General features: G+C 40.5%; 1 protein-coding gene across 4 annotated transcripts in view; it reads right to left on the bottom strand.

The window, feature by feature from the left end:
• Positions 1–16,477, bottom strand: part of lrp1aa (low density lipoprotein receptor-related protein 1Aa) — a 187,818-nt gene that overhangs the window by 46,531 nt on the left and 124,810 nt on the right. For 2 of the 4 annotated variants that reach the window (XM_079597544.1, XM_079597545.1), the window contains exons 49-61: positions 16,456–16,477; positions 13,824–13,946; positions 10,598–10,714; positions 9,600–9,728; positions 9,397–9,519; positions 7,649–7,789; positions 6,334–6,524; positions 5,661–5,844; positions 4,124–4,209; positions 3,918–4,037; positions 3,368–3,555; positions 2,621–2,826; positions 1,252–1,440 (exon numbers count right to left, since the gene is read on the bottom strand). The exon at positions 16,456–16,477 is cut by the window's right edge and continues 128 nt beyond it. In XM_079597544.1, the coding sequence (XP_079453670.1) occupies positions 1,252–1,440; positions 2,621–2,826; positions 3,368–3,555; positions 3,918–4,037; positions 4,124–4,209; positions 5,661–5,844; positions 6,334–6,524; positions 7,649–7,789; positions 9,397–9,519; positions 9,600–9,728; positions 10,598–10,714; positions 13,824–13,946; positions 16,456–16,477 (1,819 nt within the window). The remainder of the gene's footprint in view (positions 1–1,251; positions 1,441–2,620; positions 2,827–3,367; positions 3,556–3,917; positions 4,038–4,123; positions 4,210–5,660; positions 5,845–6,333; positions 6,525–7,648; positions 7,790–9,396; positions 9,520–9,599; positions 9,729–10,597; positions 10,715–13,823; positions 13,947–16,455) is intronic. The other 2 variants (XM_079597546.1, XM_079597547.1) reach the window with 1 other exon arrangement.

The following is a 16,477-nucleotide window of genomic DNA, read 5'->3' as shown; positions in this document are numbered from 1 at the left end:
TTCATGGGTTTATCTCCCCCAAAAGTGTGAACATTGAGGCTCACAGACACCATGTAAACACTGAGAGTGGTCCGCTTAGATCTGTCAATCACTCTCCAGCTCAACCAGTAGTGAGAGTCGGGGGCGTGGCTACTGTAGCAGGATGAGAGTTTGGGATGTTGGGAAAAGAGAATACATCAACCAAATGGCATCTGCTTACAATTAATTCAATTTCTCTTTACTGACTTAATTTTTTTTGCTGCTGTGACATTTGGATGAGATGAGTGTGAGTATATAGCCGAGTTTCCACCGCATAACTTTCCCCAGGATCTAGGGACTTTGGGGTGGTGCTCGTGTGTCTCGACCGCAGGAACCATAAAATGACTTCTGTCAGGACCACTATCGTCAAATACGATTGACAATTAGCATGCAGTTAGGATTGGCGGTATGGTTCCGTTCTGGGCGAGAACTCCCTGCGCATCCGTGCAGCCTAGCATAGATACGAGCAGCAATATCCTCCCTTAGGGTAAGATTCAAGATTTTAATGTACAACATAATTAGTGAATTTTTGTCTGATTCATCAGGGGTGATCAGAATGCCGAATCCTGACTGGCGAGAGGTGGAGCTGGGGAGGGAGGAGAGTAATCGCTTCTGAGAAACGCGATCGCTGCTGATAATACTGAAGAGCTTATATATGTATACAGTGATAGTGTCGTATTCCTATAGGTAGAGGATCAGCTGAGAGTCACTGATGCGAGCTTGACCAACGTGACCTGCCAGAACTGACACTACTCTTGATATTTATACACTAGATGAAGTTCCAGGTAAATATTTCCCACTCCGAAAGTCCCTACTTGCGAGGTAGAACTTTTTCAAAGTTCAGGAACTTTTAGGGGCGGGACTTGGGCGCTGAACATGCTGATTGGTTGAGTTCATGCTGCATTTTCATTGGTTGACTCCACGCAGCATTCTAACCACCATCTGTTGCGGTGCGTGCAGTAACATTTGTTTGCTATTCGAATCAACAATGGGGTTTAAAAAATATGACAGATGGACCGACGACGAGGTTCAGGGATTATTAAGCTTAAATTCAGAGGATGAAATCCAGCGGGAACTGTAAAGTAGCGCACAGTCTTACGTCACCAGACTAATTTGTCTAATCTTTACGGTACTTTAGATCGCAGTGGAAATGCAGACAGCAAGCTAAAAAAGTTCCTGGGACAAATTGTTGGGGGTAATTTGTGTGTAAACGCAGCTCATGAGTGTCCTGACCTTCTGGCTGTCTGTAGGGGTGGTAGATGTGGATGTCCATGGGTCTGTGTAGTGTGCTGATCAGCATGGTCTTGTTCGTTCCCTGGGTTTTGTGAGCTCTGTTGATTGACTTGGTCTCCCAGTCTGTCCAGTAGATGTACTCCTCAAAAATAGTCATGGCGAATATGTGCGGGATGTCCTGAGTCAAAACTGCAACACAAACATGGGGATTATTAACTACACAAACATAATAAACACACAGCAACCTTACACAATATAACAAAACGCTTACCTTTTAATGGTAGTGAAGTTATATCAATCCAAACTTTATTACAGACTCAGGGTCCAAGTTTTAAAACACACTCAACAAAAACGATTTAGTGTTTCCACAATTTAGACTGATATCGTGTAGTGCTAAACCTTATGTTTGATAGACCCATGATAATCTCATTTTTAGAAGCATTAGTAGATAAATTTGTACATAAGTTAACACAGCTTTAATTGTGTTAACTCCCACACAAACATCTCACTTGCACTATGCCATCTAGGTCTCCTTAATAAAACTGTCATTGCATCATTGTAAGCCTCTGCTAGATGTTCTATCATTTGTCCACAAATAGGCAGTATGTGTGTGTGCAATATGCTTTAAACAGTGAGGTCTTCACTTTGTCTGAACAAGAACTAACAGGGTTCACACACCTCGGTTAACTTAAAAACCTTTCAAGGACTTTCCAGGTCCAATGCCCTTAAATTCAAGGACTTAATGCGGGGACACATTTCAAGTGAGAGGAAGGTTACATCGTGTTACCTTGTAAGATACATTGTTACAGTTTTGCATGCGTGAACATCATGGCAAAGTACAACACAAAGTACCTCACGTGGGAAACAAACAATTAACGTAACGGGTAAATGTGCGTAACTAGCGTAAATCAAGCAAGCTAGTGTGCATAGGCCACGAAGTGCTGGCGAAATAACACATTAGCGGAGGGAATATGGAATTTTTTCCAGAACACTTCTTGCACAAAATAAATTCAAGCACTTTCAAGGACCTGTATCTGTGTGTGTTTATTTTCAAAAAACCTTCCAGGGCCTTGATTTTTTGTTTTTTCAGATTCACAAACCTTTAAGGATTTCAAGGACCCGTGGGAACCCTTACGCATAAGTATATTAGCCTGCATATACAACATGCAACGTTTCCGTTCAATGTCCTCCTTATCATCTGTCATATGCTCAGTTATAAAATATACTTCCAAAAATGTATACTTGTAAGTTTCTTATATCATCTTCTTAACTACAGTTTATAGTCACGATCCTGCTGCTGTACTGAATACCAAAAATGGTTGTGATAACCTGCAGACTCTTTACCAAATGGCTTGTGTTTTCCCCTCACCAGTGTGTCTATTGGTTCCGTCTAAGCTGGCAAACTCGATGTAGTCCTCTCTGGCATCGGCCCAGTAGATGCGATCATTGATGAAGTCCAGAGTGAGACCGTTGGGCCACGTTATCTTGTCCTCTACGATCACACTTCTGTTGCTGCCGTCCATCCCAATGCGGCCGATATGAGGGTTATCACCCCAGTCAGACCAGTACAGGTACCTGACGAAGACAAACATCATCGTTAAGACACGTTCAGGTCACCGTCCTTCAAGGAATATTAGCAGAAACAGGAAGAGGAGAATAAAAGAATGAAAAACAAACAATTAAAGTGTCCCTATTATGCTATTTTAAAGGTTCCTAATGTTGTTTTGGTGTCTCATTAGGTTTACAGTACATGCATCACAGGTCAAAAACACTTTAATTTCCTCATAATCTCCACTGCAGCGTCAGCTCTATTCTCAGTGTCTGAAACGCTTCATCAAGGATTCAGTCTCTAAACCCCGCCTCTCTGAGAGCTGCTCTGCTCTGATTGGTCATAAGGCCCAGTCTGTTGTGATTGGTCGACCGTGTCAGAAACCAAACACTCATTATCATATCTGAATTTCAGTTCCTGATCTTCCTCAGCTCTTGATACTCAGTAGGGATGTGAATTTCTGCCACAAATTCCATTCGACAATCGAGGAGTAACTTAAAAAAATCAAAGATTAACTTTGAAAGATAGTATCCCAAAAAGAAGAATAGGTGCATATGTATTGTTCACCCATTGCGGACGTCCACAGCTACGGCTCTGGGTTCCTTGAGTCCAGTGTTGACCAGAACAGTCCTGTATGCTCCGTCCAGCTTCGACACCTCAATAGTGTCCCGTCCCTTATCACACCAGTACAGGTTACCACTGACCCAGTCAACAGCCAGACCATCAGGGTTGCTGAGAGAAGTGCGATGGAGAACCTGCCAGAGAATCCGAACGAAAGTCTAGTTTTAACCAACGTTTGCAAGACATCACAGTAAAGGTCATTGCACACAGAGTGCGAAATTTACGTCCGAAAATTTAGCACGTTTAAAAATAAATACGACCTCATGTTTTGTCAATCACGCTCACACACTGCCTCCAAAACTTTCGCCCGTAGTAAAAAAATTCCGACCGGGTTTGATTTTTTTGCGTTTTTTCGCATCTGTACCAAGCATTTTGCGAGGTGCTTTGACAATTCAGAGCCACTGAATAACAAATACGAAAAAACGCATACGAAAATTTCAGACTCAGTGTGCAAGGACCTTAAGGTTGAATAAAGATGCGGCTAAAAGGAAATCACCTGAACGTTGCTGCCGTTGATGTGCATGCGGCGTATCATGCTGCCTTGAGTCGTGACATCTGTCCAATAGATCATCTGCTGCCTGTAGTCGAAGTCTAACGCAACAGCATTGTTCAGACCCTGCAAATGAAGACAGTTCATGAGGAGAAACTGCAAACAAATCTTTCAGAATAGAGTAAAAAAATAGCACTAGTGTCAAATCATACCTGCTTTATAAGTGTGTAGTTTGAGCCGTCCAAGTTGAGCTTTCTCAAGTAATAACGGTTGGCAAAGATGAGGAACGGCTCCTCGTCTATACAGTGAAGTGAAAATGAAAACATTAAAGTAAAAAAGAAACTCCCATGACTGCAGGTATGAATAAACATGCCATGCACTTGCACATTTTGAGATTATAGGCTATTTTGCTTCCATAACTTGACTTCTTCATAACTTGTGGAAAGATGACATTCAAAATACACATTTAAGTGTTTATTTTTTTATGCATCTGTAGTTCCCTTTCAAGTGCTGAGTCGGAGATAGCGACGCTACCCACGTCGTCGTACTGACAGGATGAGACTGACGGCCGCGGGAGAACGGCGCGAGGCCGGTGGCGTGATTACTGATGAGCGACACCTGTGAGACGCACTCTCTCACGGAGGAGCGGGAATTTTCTTAGCAATGTTAAAACGCACATCAACCCATCACTGTTAAGCGTTCATGTAAACACTACATTCAGATTCACCGATCGGAATGAATTAAGTTAGATTGAAACAAAAGGTGTGCATGTAATCAATGAATGGCGACTGCAGAAAGCAAAAGCCAAATCCCGGACATTTTGGACGATCTCGACGGCCGGACATGTCCGGGAAAAAGAGGATGGTAACCGCTACTACTCAGCTTTCTCCACAGAACAAGAACCTGTTAGCTTAGCTTCCAATAAAAGATGGCTGACACTATTTGTACATTCTGTGAGTGAGATCCCAGCCTCTATGGACGGGTTGAAGACATGCGGATCTAGCGCCTCCTACTGGCTGTAGTCTCTAGCCTCTGGCCAAAAAAGCCTCAGATGACGCAAAATTAGATTTTTGCGTCATCGGAGGATTTTTTACAGACAAAAAATACATAAATCTCTCGCGTCAGGGGGACATGAGGGAGGGAAGCACGGTAATTCAAAAATACTACAGGTTTTCTACTGATACAAAGCTTAATGCTAAATGCTGAAGTATCCCTTTAATACACAGATCTAATATACACGTGATTTCTTTACTTGCTGTTTAAGTTCACAGACATAATCGACTGTGTTTATGTGAACTTTGTGTGTTTTTGACACAACCTCGTGTGTATTAGGCAGGCTAAGTGCAATAAGACGTGAAAGAGAACTTAGTTTCATACTCATGTGATGTATTAAATGAGATTATAATCAAAACCAACCAAATGTTTTGATAGTTTTTGGCAGAGTATCCGAGGCACTTGCTGTAAAGGCTCCGCCCTCTTCTGGAAAGGGGGGCGGTACGTAGCAGCTCATTTGCATTTAAAGATACATGCCCGGAAACAGCATGTTTTTGCTTCAACTCAAAAATGGGCATTTACAACAAGGTATAATAAACGATCTGTGGGGTAGTTTGAGCTGAAACTTCACAGAACATGAGACTTATATTATATCTTCTAAAAAAAAGTGCATAATAGGTCCCCTTTAAAGTTGAATAAACTGTTACTGCCTGCGATTAATCCTTCTCATCTCATCTTTACTGCAACCGACCATACCAGAGGTGGACTTGCAGATGGTGTGGTCGTAGGGGCTGAGCTGGAAGCCGTCCACACACACACATCGGAAGCTGCCGTGTGTGTTGATGCAATGCTGTGTGCAGGGATACGAGGTGGAGCACTCGTCCACATCTACACAGGTCTTCCCATCATCCTTCAGTCTGAAGCCAGTGTGGCATCTGCACTGGAGAGAGAAACACAAAGAAAAGTAAGTATCGGATTGTGCCAGTGTGAAGTAAATAAAAAGTAAATAGTATTTTTAAAAGCAAGACACTACAGACAAAAACATGTTTTTCATGCATTTATATTCTGTAGGTTTTTACATAGGGGTTTGTTCAGTTTTTTTCCACCTGATTTATACAATTTTATTCTTAAAAAGATTTTCTGGCTGTTGAGTTTATTTTCTGAATTATGCAGTAATAAAAAGACCCTGTCTGAAAAATCCCCTTGACCTATGTCATGAAAATGAAACGAATAAATGCATATTTAATTAGATTATTCCTTATTTGCATATTGAAACATTGCATTTCACAAAACGTAATATACTGTGAACAATAACCTGTGGAAGTATGGTCATATTGGTTAATTTTCTTACTCTATTCACCTGTCGTGTCTTGCCTTAAAGAAGCTTATTTTCTAAACATGGGAAAGTGAGCATGAGCATGAGCTTTACCTTGAACCCGATCTTCAGGTCCTCACACAGCTGAGAGCATCCACTCAGTTTACTGTTCAGACATTCATTAATGAAGCAGTTCAGCTCATCCGACCCGTCGCCGCAGTCATCGTTACGATTGCACAGCAACATCTCACTGATGCACTTCCCGTTCCCGCACGCATACGCCGTTTCATTACACTTCTTTTCTGCTTGAAGGAGAAAAGAAAGAATCATTAATGCATGTGCAGATTGGACTGGTCCAGCCCACGAGAGCCCTGCAGGTTTCCAGTATAGACCCCTTTTCAGTTAGTAAACATGGTAACATTTTTTTGTGGGCGGAGCTTAGGTGGAAGCAGAACGATCCGTCTGGCCGCTTCACTAACGCTAGTTTGCAAGTTTTGTTAGCTTGTTTTTTAACAATGACTGGAGAAAATCCGATTTTATCTTAATGTGCGAGCTCACTCACTGTCCAGGACCGCGATTGTTATTTGCAAAAGTTCATTTTAATGGACGGAACCAGATTGGCCGACCCGTACACGCTCCCTCAATGATGGACGATCTGACAGGATTAACGTTAACGCCGCCTCCGGTCGAGTGGCCTGACTTCTACACCGACCTGATAGAAAAACTGAGTAAAGAGAAACTGAGGGCATATAAATATTTAGATGCCAATAACTATATGATAAATGCTCACGTACAAGACTTGTGTGGTACGACCCGAGGTTCTGCATATCCAGCGCCAAGAAGACGACGATGTAAAGAGTGACATTATGGTGGAATTTTAATAATGTGAATATTTTCTTGAAATAAAATTTTTAGATACAGTATATTCATTTTTTAACTTTGTATTTGATTACAATCAATCAAAACTACAATCATAGATGATTCACAAATAATCACAATCATTTAGAAAACATTATGCGATAAAATGTCAAATTGGAGGCTGTACTCCGTCGATTCTAGAACCCAAGAAGATGACATTTAATAATAATAATAATTTAAGCTCCTATGTAGCTGAATCTGTGCTGGTTTGTATTGGGCGCCTCCAGTTTTCTCTGTTTTGCCTCCAGCGAACGCCGTGACGTAACTGTGACGTTGGCGCAAAACGGGTCTATAACCATTAGGACATGTTTTCCAAAGCCTTTCCAAAAATACCCAATGTCACTTGGTATTTTGATATTTTAATAGTGTGCCTGCATTGTTCTGTGACTCCCAAATGCTCTCAGTTCGGTTGGTCCTGTTTCACACTACATGACGCCACAAAGACCGTTGGATAGTTAGTTGGCTTTGTCATTTAGAACAAGGTCACAGATATATTAGCATTAGTTCATACCAGTGCCGTCGCAGTGAGGGTTTTTGGGAGCTTCGTCTGAGTGATCGTGGCAGTCAAACTCTCCGTCACACTCCCATGACTTCTGGATCAGACAGCGGCCGTTGTCACAGCGGAACTCATTGGCTTTACACGCAGGATACTCTACAGAGATGAACAGGCTGATGAGATCTCAAATAACACAGTGAAGACAAACCTATTGAAACATCACTTCTGTAGTAATGCACACCAAAACAGTTTTGCTGATGTTTTATTCTCTTCTTTTTATTTGAACAGTATTGTTCTTAAGGTGTGTTCACGAATATTGCCAAGAGGCAGTGTTATTTTACTATCAATGATATACTATGATACTTTTTGTTAATATTTCGGGTAACACTTTAGACATTTTATAATTAACTTTCCAACTAATTGTCAATAGCAGTCATTCGAGTATTAGTTGACTGTCTGATTAATATCTACTGACAATTTATTGTGATGCTTCTCAACACACATTCAACTGACTATAAGTAACTTTACAACTACGTCTCAACTTATTCCACTAACCCATTAGCTACTAAACAGTCTATAACCTAACAGTCTACTAATACTCTAATGAGAGTTAGTTGACATGTAGATGCAAAGTTACCTTTAGTTGCTAGGATGTCTATAGTGGACTATCAATAATGTGTAACCCTATTTTGAATTAGATTTTGATCTGCACCTACAAGCAAATTAGAAATGTTGCTTTGGCAACAAGCTGAATTATAATACTTTTTAATATTTTATTTTATTTGAGTTAATGTTTAATTTATTGTAATCAAACTAGGGCTGTCAATATTAACACGTTAACGCACACATTTAATTATTTTCAGTTTAGCGCATTAAAAATATTTAATGCAATTAAAGTAGCATCCATTTTTTCCCATCATCCTTTGGATCCGTTACATTAGATAATCATAATCTTATTCATGCAAATGCTTTTGAACCATTCAAGCACAATAAGACACAAAAGAGAAGGCAGAGCGTTACTACTGGCGTGTGTCTGTAAATCTCCTGTGTGTGTTTCACACACACACTTGTGCGCACAGAAAGCCACTTCACACGGCGCTTGAACGGACAAAAATATGGCAAAATGACGCGTTTTGTTGAGTATCCTCTACACATAACTACACATACCGTAAGCTACATAAATTCATCAACTAACCAATCAGAAATGTCCTGTTGCTTCTACGTTGTCATTCTTCTTGTTTTATATTTTCTTTTTAGAAATGTTCAGTGCACGTGTGTGTGTGTGTGTGTGAGGTAAAAGGACACAAGCTCTTGAAGCTCCGCCCCCTGTGCCGGGAGCAGCAGCTCATTTGCATTTAAAGGAACAGACACAAAACGGTGCGTTATTGCTCACCCTCAAAAAGTGACAACTTTAACATGATATATACAAATATTTGTGGGGTATTATAAGCTAAAACTTCACACACACACACTCTGGGGACATCAGAGACTTATTTTACATCTTGTGAAAAGGACATTATACCACCCCTTTAAATGAGCGTAAAGAGTAGTGGGAAAACGGGATGCGTGTCAGATCTGCGTCACGTGCGTCAGGTTTTAAAGTGAGAGGAGCCTAATAAACCTGGCGCTGTCTGCCGTCAAGGATAATCAAAGAACAAAAGAAAGATAAAATCCCTCACTGCTCTTCACTGAATAACTTTTGTCGCTTTAATAAGGATTTCATAAATCTATAATTATCTTGTTTGAAGTAATCATGAACGTACCGCATTCCTGAGATTCGTCGGATCCGTCGCCACAGTCTTTGTCGTGGTCACACACGAAATGTTTGGGGATACACTGTCTGTTCTGGCACATGAACTCTCCCGCCTTACACGTGTTATTGAACACTGAACGGAAAAACACATGTTTAGCAGGAGTGATGTGCACAGTATTTGCAGACAAGCAGGAGGTGTATTTGACCACTCACCACAGCCGGCCTTCACACTCTCGTCGGCTCCGTCCGGACAGTCTCTGTCGCCATCACACACCCAGCGCTGCGGGACACACTTGTGTGAGTCGGGACACTGGAACGCGTCCGCACTGCACGTCTTATTCTCTGAGTCAAAAACACACATGATTCTCAGACACATAAAACAATTTCTGGAATAATTCAATGTCACTTATTATGTTAAAGCGCCCCAGTTATGCTTTTTGGGATATTCCCTTTCATGTGGTGTGTAATAGAGATGTTTGAATGTAAAAGATCTGCAAAGTTTCACAGAGTTGTTGTCTCCTGAAAGACAGAAGTGATTCTGAACTGAATCGAGTCGTCAGTAACTCCAGTCTCACTTCCTGCTGAATCTGCGTAGGTTTGTAACAGATTTGCATAATGCCAGTCTATGTTCTTCATTGGCTGCCGTGAACAACGTCTACTTTGACCCTCAAACACTGTAGTTTATCTGAGACTGGAAGAGTTCGTGTTGTTCATGTGGAGAAGACGCTGTTTTCTGCTGACAAAGCAAATCCACTTTGATGAGATTGATACGGTAAAACCGTCGCCATCGTTACTGTTCGTATCACTGAGTATCAAGAGCTGAGGAAGATCCGGAGCTGAGATTCAGATATGATAATGAGCGTTTGGTTTCTGACACGGTCGACCAATCACAACAGACTGTTATCTGACCAATCAGAGCAGAGCAGCTCTCAGAGAGGCGGGGTTTAGAGAGACTGAATCCTTGATGAAGCGTTTCAGACACTGAGAATAGAGCTGACGCTGCAGTGGAGATTATGAGGAAATTAAAGTGTTTTTTGACCTTGAATGTGTGTAAACCTGTTGTAGGAGACTCTAAAACAAAATTAGGAACCTTTAAAATAGCATAATAGGGGCACTTTAAAAAAAGTTGTATTCTCTGTGATCCATCAGTCAAGCTATTCGTTATACTGTAAATGTCTCATTGCATGCAGTTGTGAAGCATCAGCACTCACTGCATCTGCTGTCCTCATCTGACCCGTCTCCACAGTCGTCCGCTCCGTCACACACCCAGCTGCTGGAAATACAGCGGTGATTCCCACACTCAAACTGCGTCGCTGAGCAGAACTTATCTGAGCAGAATAATTCAACTATTCAGTTAGTGAATTATTCACAAGATTCTTCATAGACAAAACTTATTCCAAATACCTTTAAACAAATGACTCAAATGAACTGGACAGATCTGAAAGTGTGTTTATTTGTTCTTAAAGTCACAATGAATTCAAAATTGACAATTCTTTTTTTTTTCTTTTTTTAAGTAATATTGCATAATTTATTTTCAATTATTTACTGGTGCATATCATTATTGTTTAAATTCATGTTCCAGGTAATCTTGAATGAGAATAACTTCCTCTTGCAGCATCTCTTCTCTTCTCTGATGATGTGGGCGGGGCAACCTGTCACTCACATGAGATCCGCCAATTGCAAACCACAACCATCCAATCAATTCCCCACAGACAAAATCAAGCTCCGCCCACATTTGCTCTTGTTCCAGAAGCCGTTTCGCTCAGATATAAGAAAAGACGAATGCAAGTTCTGTTTCATGCGACTTTAAAGCTGCAGTCCGGCACTTTTTTGGGTTTAAAAATATCAAAAAAGACATTTTTGAAAAAAAACTTAACCAGCCAGTGTTCAAAACGATCTGCTTGCCTTACCTCGATTCAAAACGGTCAGCTTGTAATAATGATTTTAATTCCAGTGGTACTGGTGGATTTCCGCGGGAATTTCGAGCATGTCTTTGCGTCATTACGTCACTTCTGTACACATAGAGAAGGAGTCCCGGCTAGTCGGCTATATAGCGTGTGTGGATGATGGAGGTGGAGTTTTAGCTTAGCACTTGTTACGGCGGATCCCGAAAGTTTAAAGCGACAATCACCAGGGCAGGGACAACTGGAGATTCACCAGTTGTAAAACCCAAAGACTTCGGACTTCAGAAAAAATATATTGTTCACGTTTTGACGTGATATAAGCAATCGTTAGATTTAATCAGCATGATATAAGTTAGCCTACTGCAATGCTTCCCCCCACCCCCCGAATTTGGTTAGAACAAAAGTGAATGTTACTTAGTTACTTGTTCAGATGACATTTTCCGATGAAAATTCTAATGTTGACACTTTCAAAAAGTATACTCTGAGATTGCTGATGACAGTACAGTATCCACAGCGTAATTGACAGATTCTCCTCAATACATTGTGTTCATCCGCGCTGTTTCATGCCGATTTACTACCCACGCACAGTTAATAATTCCGCGAATAACTGCAATTGCAGATTGCGAACAGAGATGGCGACAAAGAGGAAAAACGACGGACTGCAGCTTTAACTTTAAGAAATTATATAAATGTGACAAAACCTAATTTGGAAAAAAATTAAAAAATCTGGTATTACTCTTATTATGAATTGAGTTCAGTTCCCGCTCATCACTCCCAATTAATTGTTTGTTTCCCTGGTTTGTGTCCTTTGTGTATTTTGATTATTATTATTATTATTACACTTCATCTGCATTTGGATCGCCAACGATACACCTGCGTGAAGTTGGCCCCCCACCCAGCGCAAAACGTCGTCAAAATAGGCTCAATCGTTTGTGCTGGTTTGTGCCGGTAAATTTTTTGTTTGTGCTGCATCGGGCTTTTAAAATATCAGACATCGAATTATAGACAGCCCCTTTTTTAACAGTAGCTACAGTTGGAGAAGTAGTGTGCTATTTTATGGAAGTTTGCACTCAAGTCTATTGAGTTATTACTATTAACGAAAAATTTACTGGCACAAACCAGCACAAACGGAGCACAAACGATTGAGCCGATTGACGACGTTTTGCGTTGGGTGGGGGGCCAACTTCACGCAGGTCAACGATACAACTTTCTGTGATTGATCAGTCACACTATTCTTTACACTTTGTTCAAAATATTGCTTTTTCCCATAGTCAAGTGTTGATAAATAAAGAATGTGTAAAGCTAGAATAAAATGTTTTATTTTTTTAAAGGGAGAAAGGGAGAGGCTCTGTTTTTTCTTTTGATGTTTTGTATGTTCAGATATTCATACAACAAAATGTTCTGGGAGCCATGAAAGTTGTGTGAACATGATAAAAAATGCTGGCAACTTTAGTTTTTAAAGGGTAACTAAACCCTGAAACAACTTTTAGTTAATGATCTGTAAGACTGGGGCTTTATTAGTGCTGTTCATTGATTCGAGTAAATATTTTGACATTTGGGTATAAAGTGTTTTAATTCTACAATATATGGTGTAAAAGCATCTGAGTGCTGCCCTCTTCAGGTTGAACGGTGGTACTGCAGTTGAATTCTCCTATTGGAAGTTGTGGTGCCGTGTGCCGTATGACTAGCCACGCCCCCACACGAGCTCGCGCTGCAGAGGAGCAGATTCTGTGCTTTCTGAGAATATTCGTGTCACTAATATTATTTATAAACATTTTAAATCTCTAAAATGACTGAATATAAGACTGTAATTGACCATTCGCAGGGAGCTTGATTGACAGGTGATCTGATCAATCATACTTCGCCATCCGCCATTTTGTCCGACAAAGCAGTCAGGAGAGTTAGTAAATTAACATTGGAGGATTTGAGCTTGAGAAGCGGAGTGTACTGACGCCTTTCCGCGGTTAAAACAACATTCCTTCTGATGTTCATTCATGTTTATTTGATGCTATAAATGAACTAGAAGAGATGTTCGGTTCACCAGCGGCTTTAACTGAGGCGACACAGCGATCTGTCACACACATTAAAGAGCCACAAAACGCTATTTATTGTTTAAATTTCTTTTAAAAAATGACCAAATTTGAAAGGTGAGACTTTGTTTAATGTTAATATCAAAAGTAACCGAAAAGTAAGCTGTGTCTGTCAGTGTGTTGTCATTGTCCTCTCAGCTCCGCGATGTATTTTTCACTGCGTGAGAACATGGTGTGTGTGAGAGCGCCGTAGCTTGTCGGGCATAGCGACAGTAACTAAGGGGGGCGGGTCTTTGCGAATGGTCAATTGTAAACGATAACACCATATATATTTTTTTTTGCCCTTGGTTCGTCCCCCCGGTCATTTTTCCAGCGTTTTTGATATATTGCAGTGGGTGGAGTTAGGCTCTGACCAGCGGTTTAGTTCCCCTTTAAATGCTGGCGGGGAAAGAGTGAATGAACAGTCGTGTTTATGATGTGGATATAAGCACAGAGAAACTCACCGCAGTGCTGCTCATCCGCTCCACTGTCACAGTCGTTCTCCTTATCACAGGTCCAGCTCATGGGGATACAGCGGCCGTTCGGACAATCGAAGAAGTTTGATGGACACTTGCGCTTCTTTTTATCTGAAGAATAAAAAGAAAAAAGAGAGACGAGTGAGTTTAGAGGTTGTGAACAAAAATCGGGACAAAACAAACTTCCTTGGATTCATAAACAAGAATGCAGAGTTTTCTGGTGTTTTTTCTTTTTGGATAAGGAATAGTTTATTCCATGAAAAACATTTAAAGCGGAGGCGCTCAGGATTAAGAGATCTAAAAAGCCTCAATGCTTAAATAATTTAAAACCAGCGTGATGCCCGATGAAGGCTTGTGTCAGTGTGCTTTTTTCTGTTTTATTAATGATTTAAGCCATGAGTAAATAAAGGCTCTTTAGATCTTTTAATCTTGAGTGCCTCGGCTTCATAAGTTTCTCACAAAACAAAATCTTTTGGAGTTTGTTTCAGGAGTCAAAGCAAACTTTACGGAAAAGTTTTCTCGGCTGGTAAAAACCTTTAAACTAGCATTGATGCATTGCATATGTGCAGATTTATGTTCATGCACACCCTATATATCATCGAGCCAATGCACAGACAGCACAAGCTTTTGTCTCCGGTTGTAACTCTAAATAACAGCAGAATCTCAATCGATTTTATTTTATTTGAAAACTAATGAAAATGATTGGAGAATATCTCAAGTTTCTCCATGTGTGCTCGTCCTTCTGTACTAGTGGCTCTGAGGTCTTCGTTTCTTCTGTTCAGTCCGTCGAGGTCAGGCGTGAGTAAAAACACACTGGAGAGACGCTTTATACTAGAAACTGAAGTTGTAATTCTAATTTAAAGCGACACTGACCCTGTTTTTTCCTGTTTAATACCATAAAGCTGCTGCTTTAAAGCAATCTATTGTATGAAGTGCTATAAATAAGCATGACGTGACTGGAGTCTCGCTGTGATCATGTGCTTTCTGATCTTCTGTTTTCTCACCGCTGGCATTTGTGTTGTGTGTTTATCTTGTTATTGAGAGGAAAGCGCACAGCACACACTGTATGTGCTCAGATCTTCTAAACTCACAAAGTCTGCAATCAAACTTCAGAGATTTGAATAAAAACTCATTTCTTGTCAACATTTTACTTGCAATTTTTTTTAAGGCGAGACTCGGCAGGCCAAAACATCTTTTTCTTTTCACTGGTCAATTGTAAGATTTTGGGCTATTTGTCTTCAATACCATGTCTTCTTTTAACCTGGGAAAACCCAGACCACTCTCAGTTGTAACTGAGTTAGGGTCTGGCAAAGCTGCATAGACAATTCATTTCCACAGGGGCGTCACCAACGGACGTCACTCAAATGGCTCTGGGCGCAATTGGATAGATCTAAAACCAATCAGAGCGATGAATGACATGACGTATGCAGAGCGACGGAGAAACATCTCGAGACTCTCAGCAATTCTCGGGTTTTAACGAAAATGACAATTTTAAATCGCTTGAAACAGACGCGATAGCTGATTCGAACGAGTGATGTTCCACGGCGGCATCCATCTTTGTAATGTACAAAATCTGCGTCACCGTCTCTGCTCTGTCGTCATCGTGTAAAGCACGCCCCAACGTTTCTGATTGGTGCCGCGATTTCGACAGATTGGAAATGGGTTTCAATGGGCTCTTTGCCAGACACACTTGCAGAGCAAATCTAAATTTGCCGGAAGTGGTCTGGGTTTTCCCAGGCTAGTCTTCTTTCAGACTTGTGGTGAAAAAAAGTCAGAAATACACATTTAGGTCTTTATTTTACTGCACTGTGTCTGTTTGCGTCTGTAGATTTCTCATAAATTCATCAAAAGTTGGCGTTATAAATCAGCATGATCCGCGATCTCTCTCTGCACCGCCATCACACACACCGCTGGAAAGCTCTCTCCTGTACAATGCTGTCGGACCAAATATGGTAATTTCCTTTTTATCAACAACCAATCGTGAAAGTAAAAGGGCTGAATGCGCAATCTCATTGGCTGATGATAAATCTTTAAAGCCCGTTTTCTCAAAATGTATTTTCTCTCATTCTCCAAGTCTGAAATCTCCACTTCAGTCGCACTGATATACACCAAACCTTCCAGTCTTGTACCTAGTTATATTATGAAGACATTTACAGAGGGATTTGTAAATATATTATTCCTAGCCTGATTTACATAACATTTTATTCCAAAAAACATGGCGAAAATATTATTTTTAAGGCAAATGACAGGATATTCTGATTTACAGGATAACAAAAGTAGATATCTATAAACCCCGTCTAATATATGAACACAATGAAAACATTTTTTTGAACCTGGCTTTATCCAATACTCAGATTTCGTTTTTTTTTTTTTACATATATGCAAATTAGCGCATATTTTATTAGATATAGCCTAATTTGCATATTTAAACATTAAATTACAGAAAACTTGTAATACATTTTTTTCTCATCTTAATGTAGGTAATCAACTGGGAAAGTTTAATGGTGATATCTGCTAGTTACAAAATTGACCCTATTCACCCGTAGTGTCTCGCCTTAAAATGGACAAAGTGAAGAGGAAAGAGGCTTTAAAGGCTGCACACATGTGATCGCGTGTTTACCTGGGCAGTTCCTCTCGTCGGA

The sequence above is a fragment of the Phoxinus phoxinus genome, assembly GCF_949152265.1.
Source record: "Phoxinus phoxinus genome assembly, chromosome: 22".
NCBI lineage: Eukaryota > Metazoa > Chordata > Actinopteri > Cypriniformes > Leuciscidae > Phoxinus > Phoxinus phoxinus.
The sequence above is the reverse complement of the archived record's forward strand: the minus strand, read 5'-3'. Positions and strand labels throughout refer to the sequence as shown.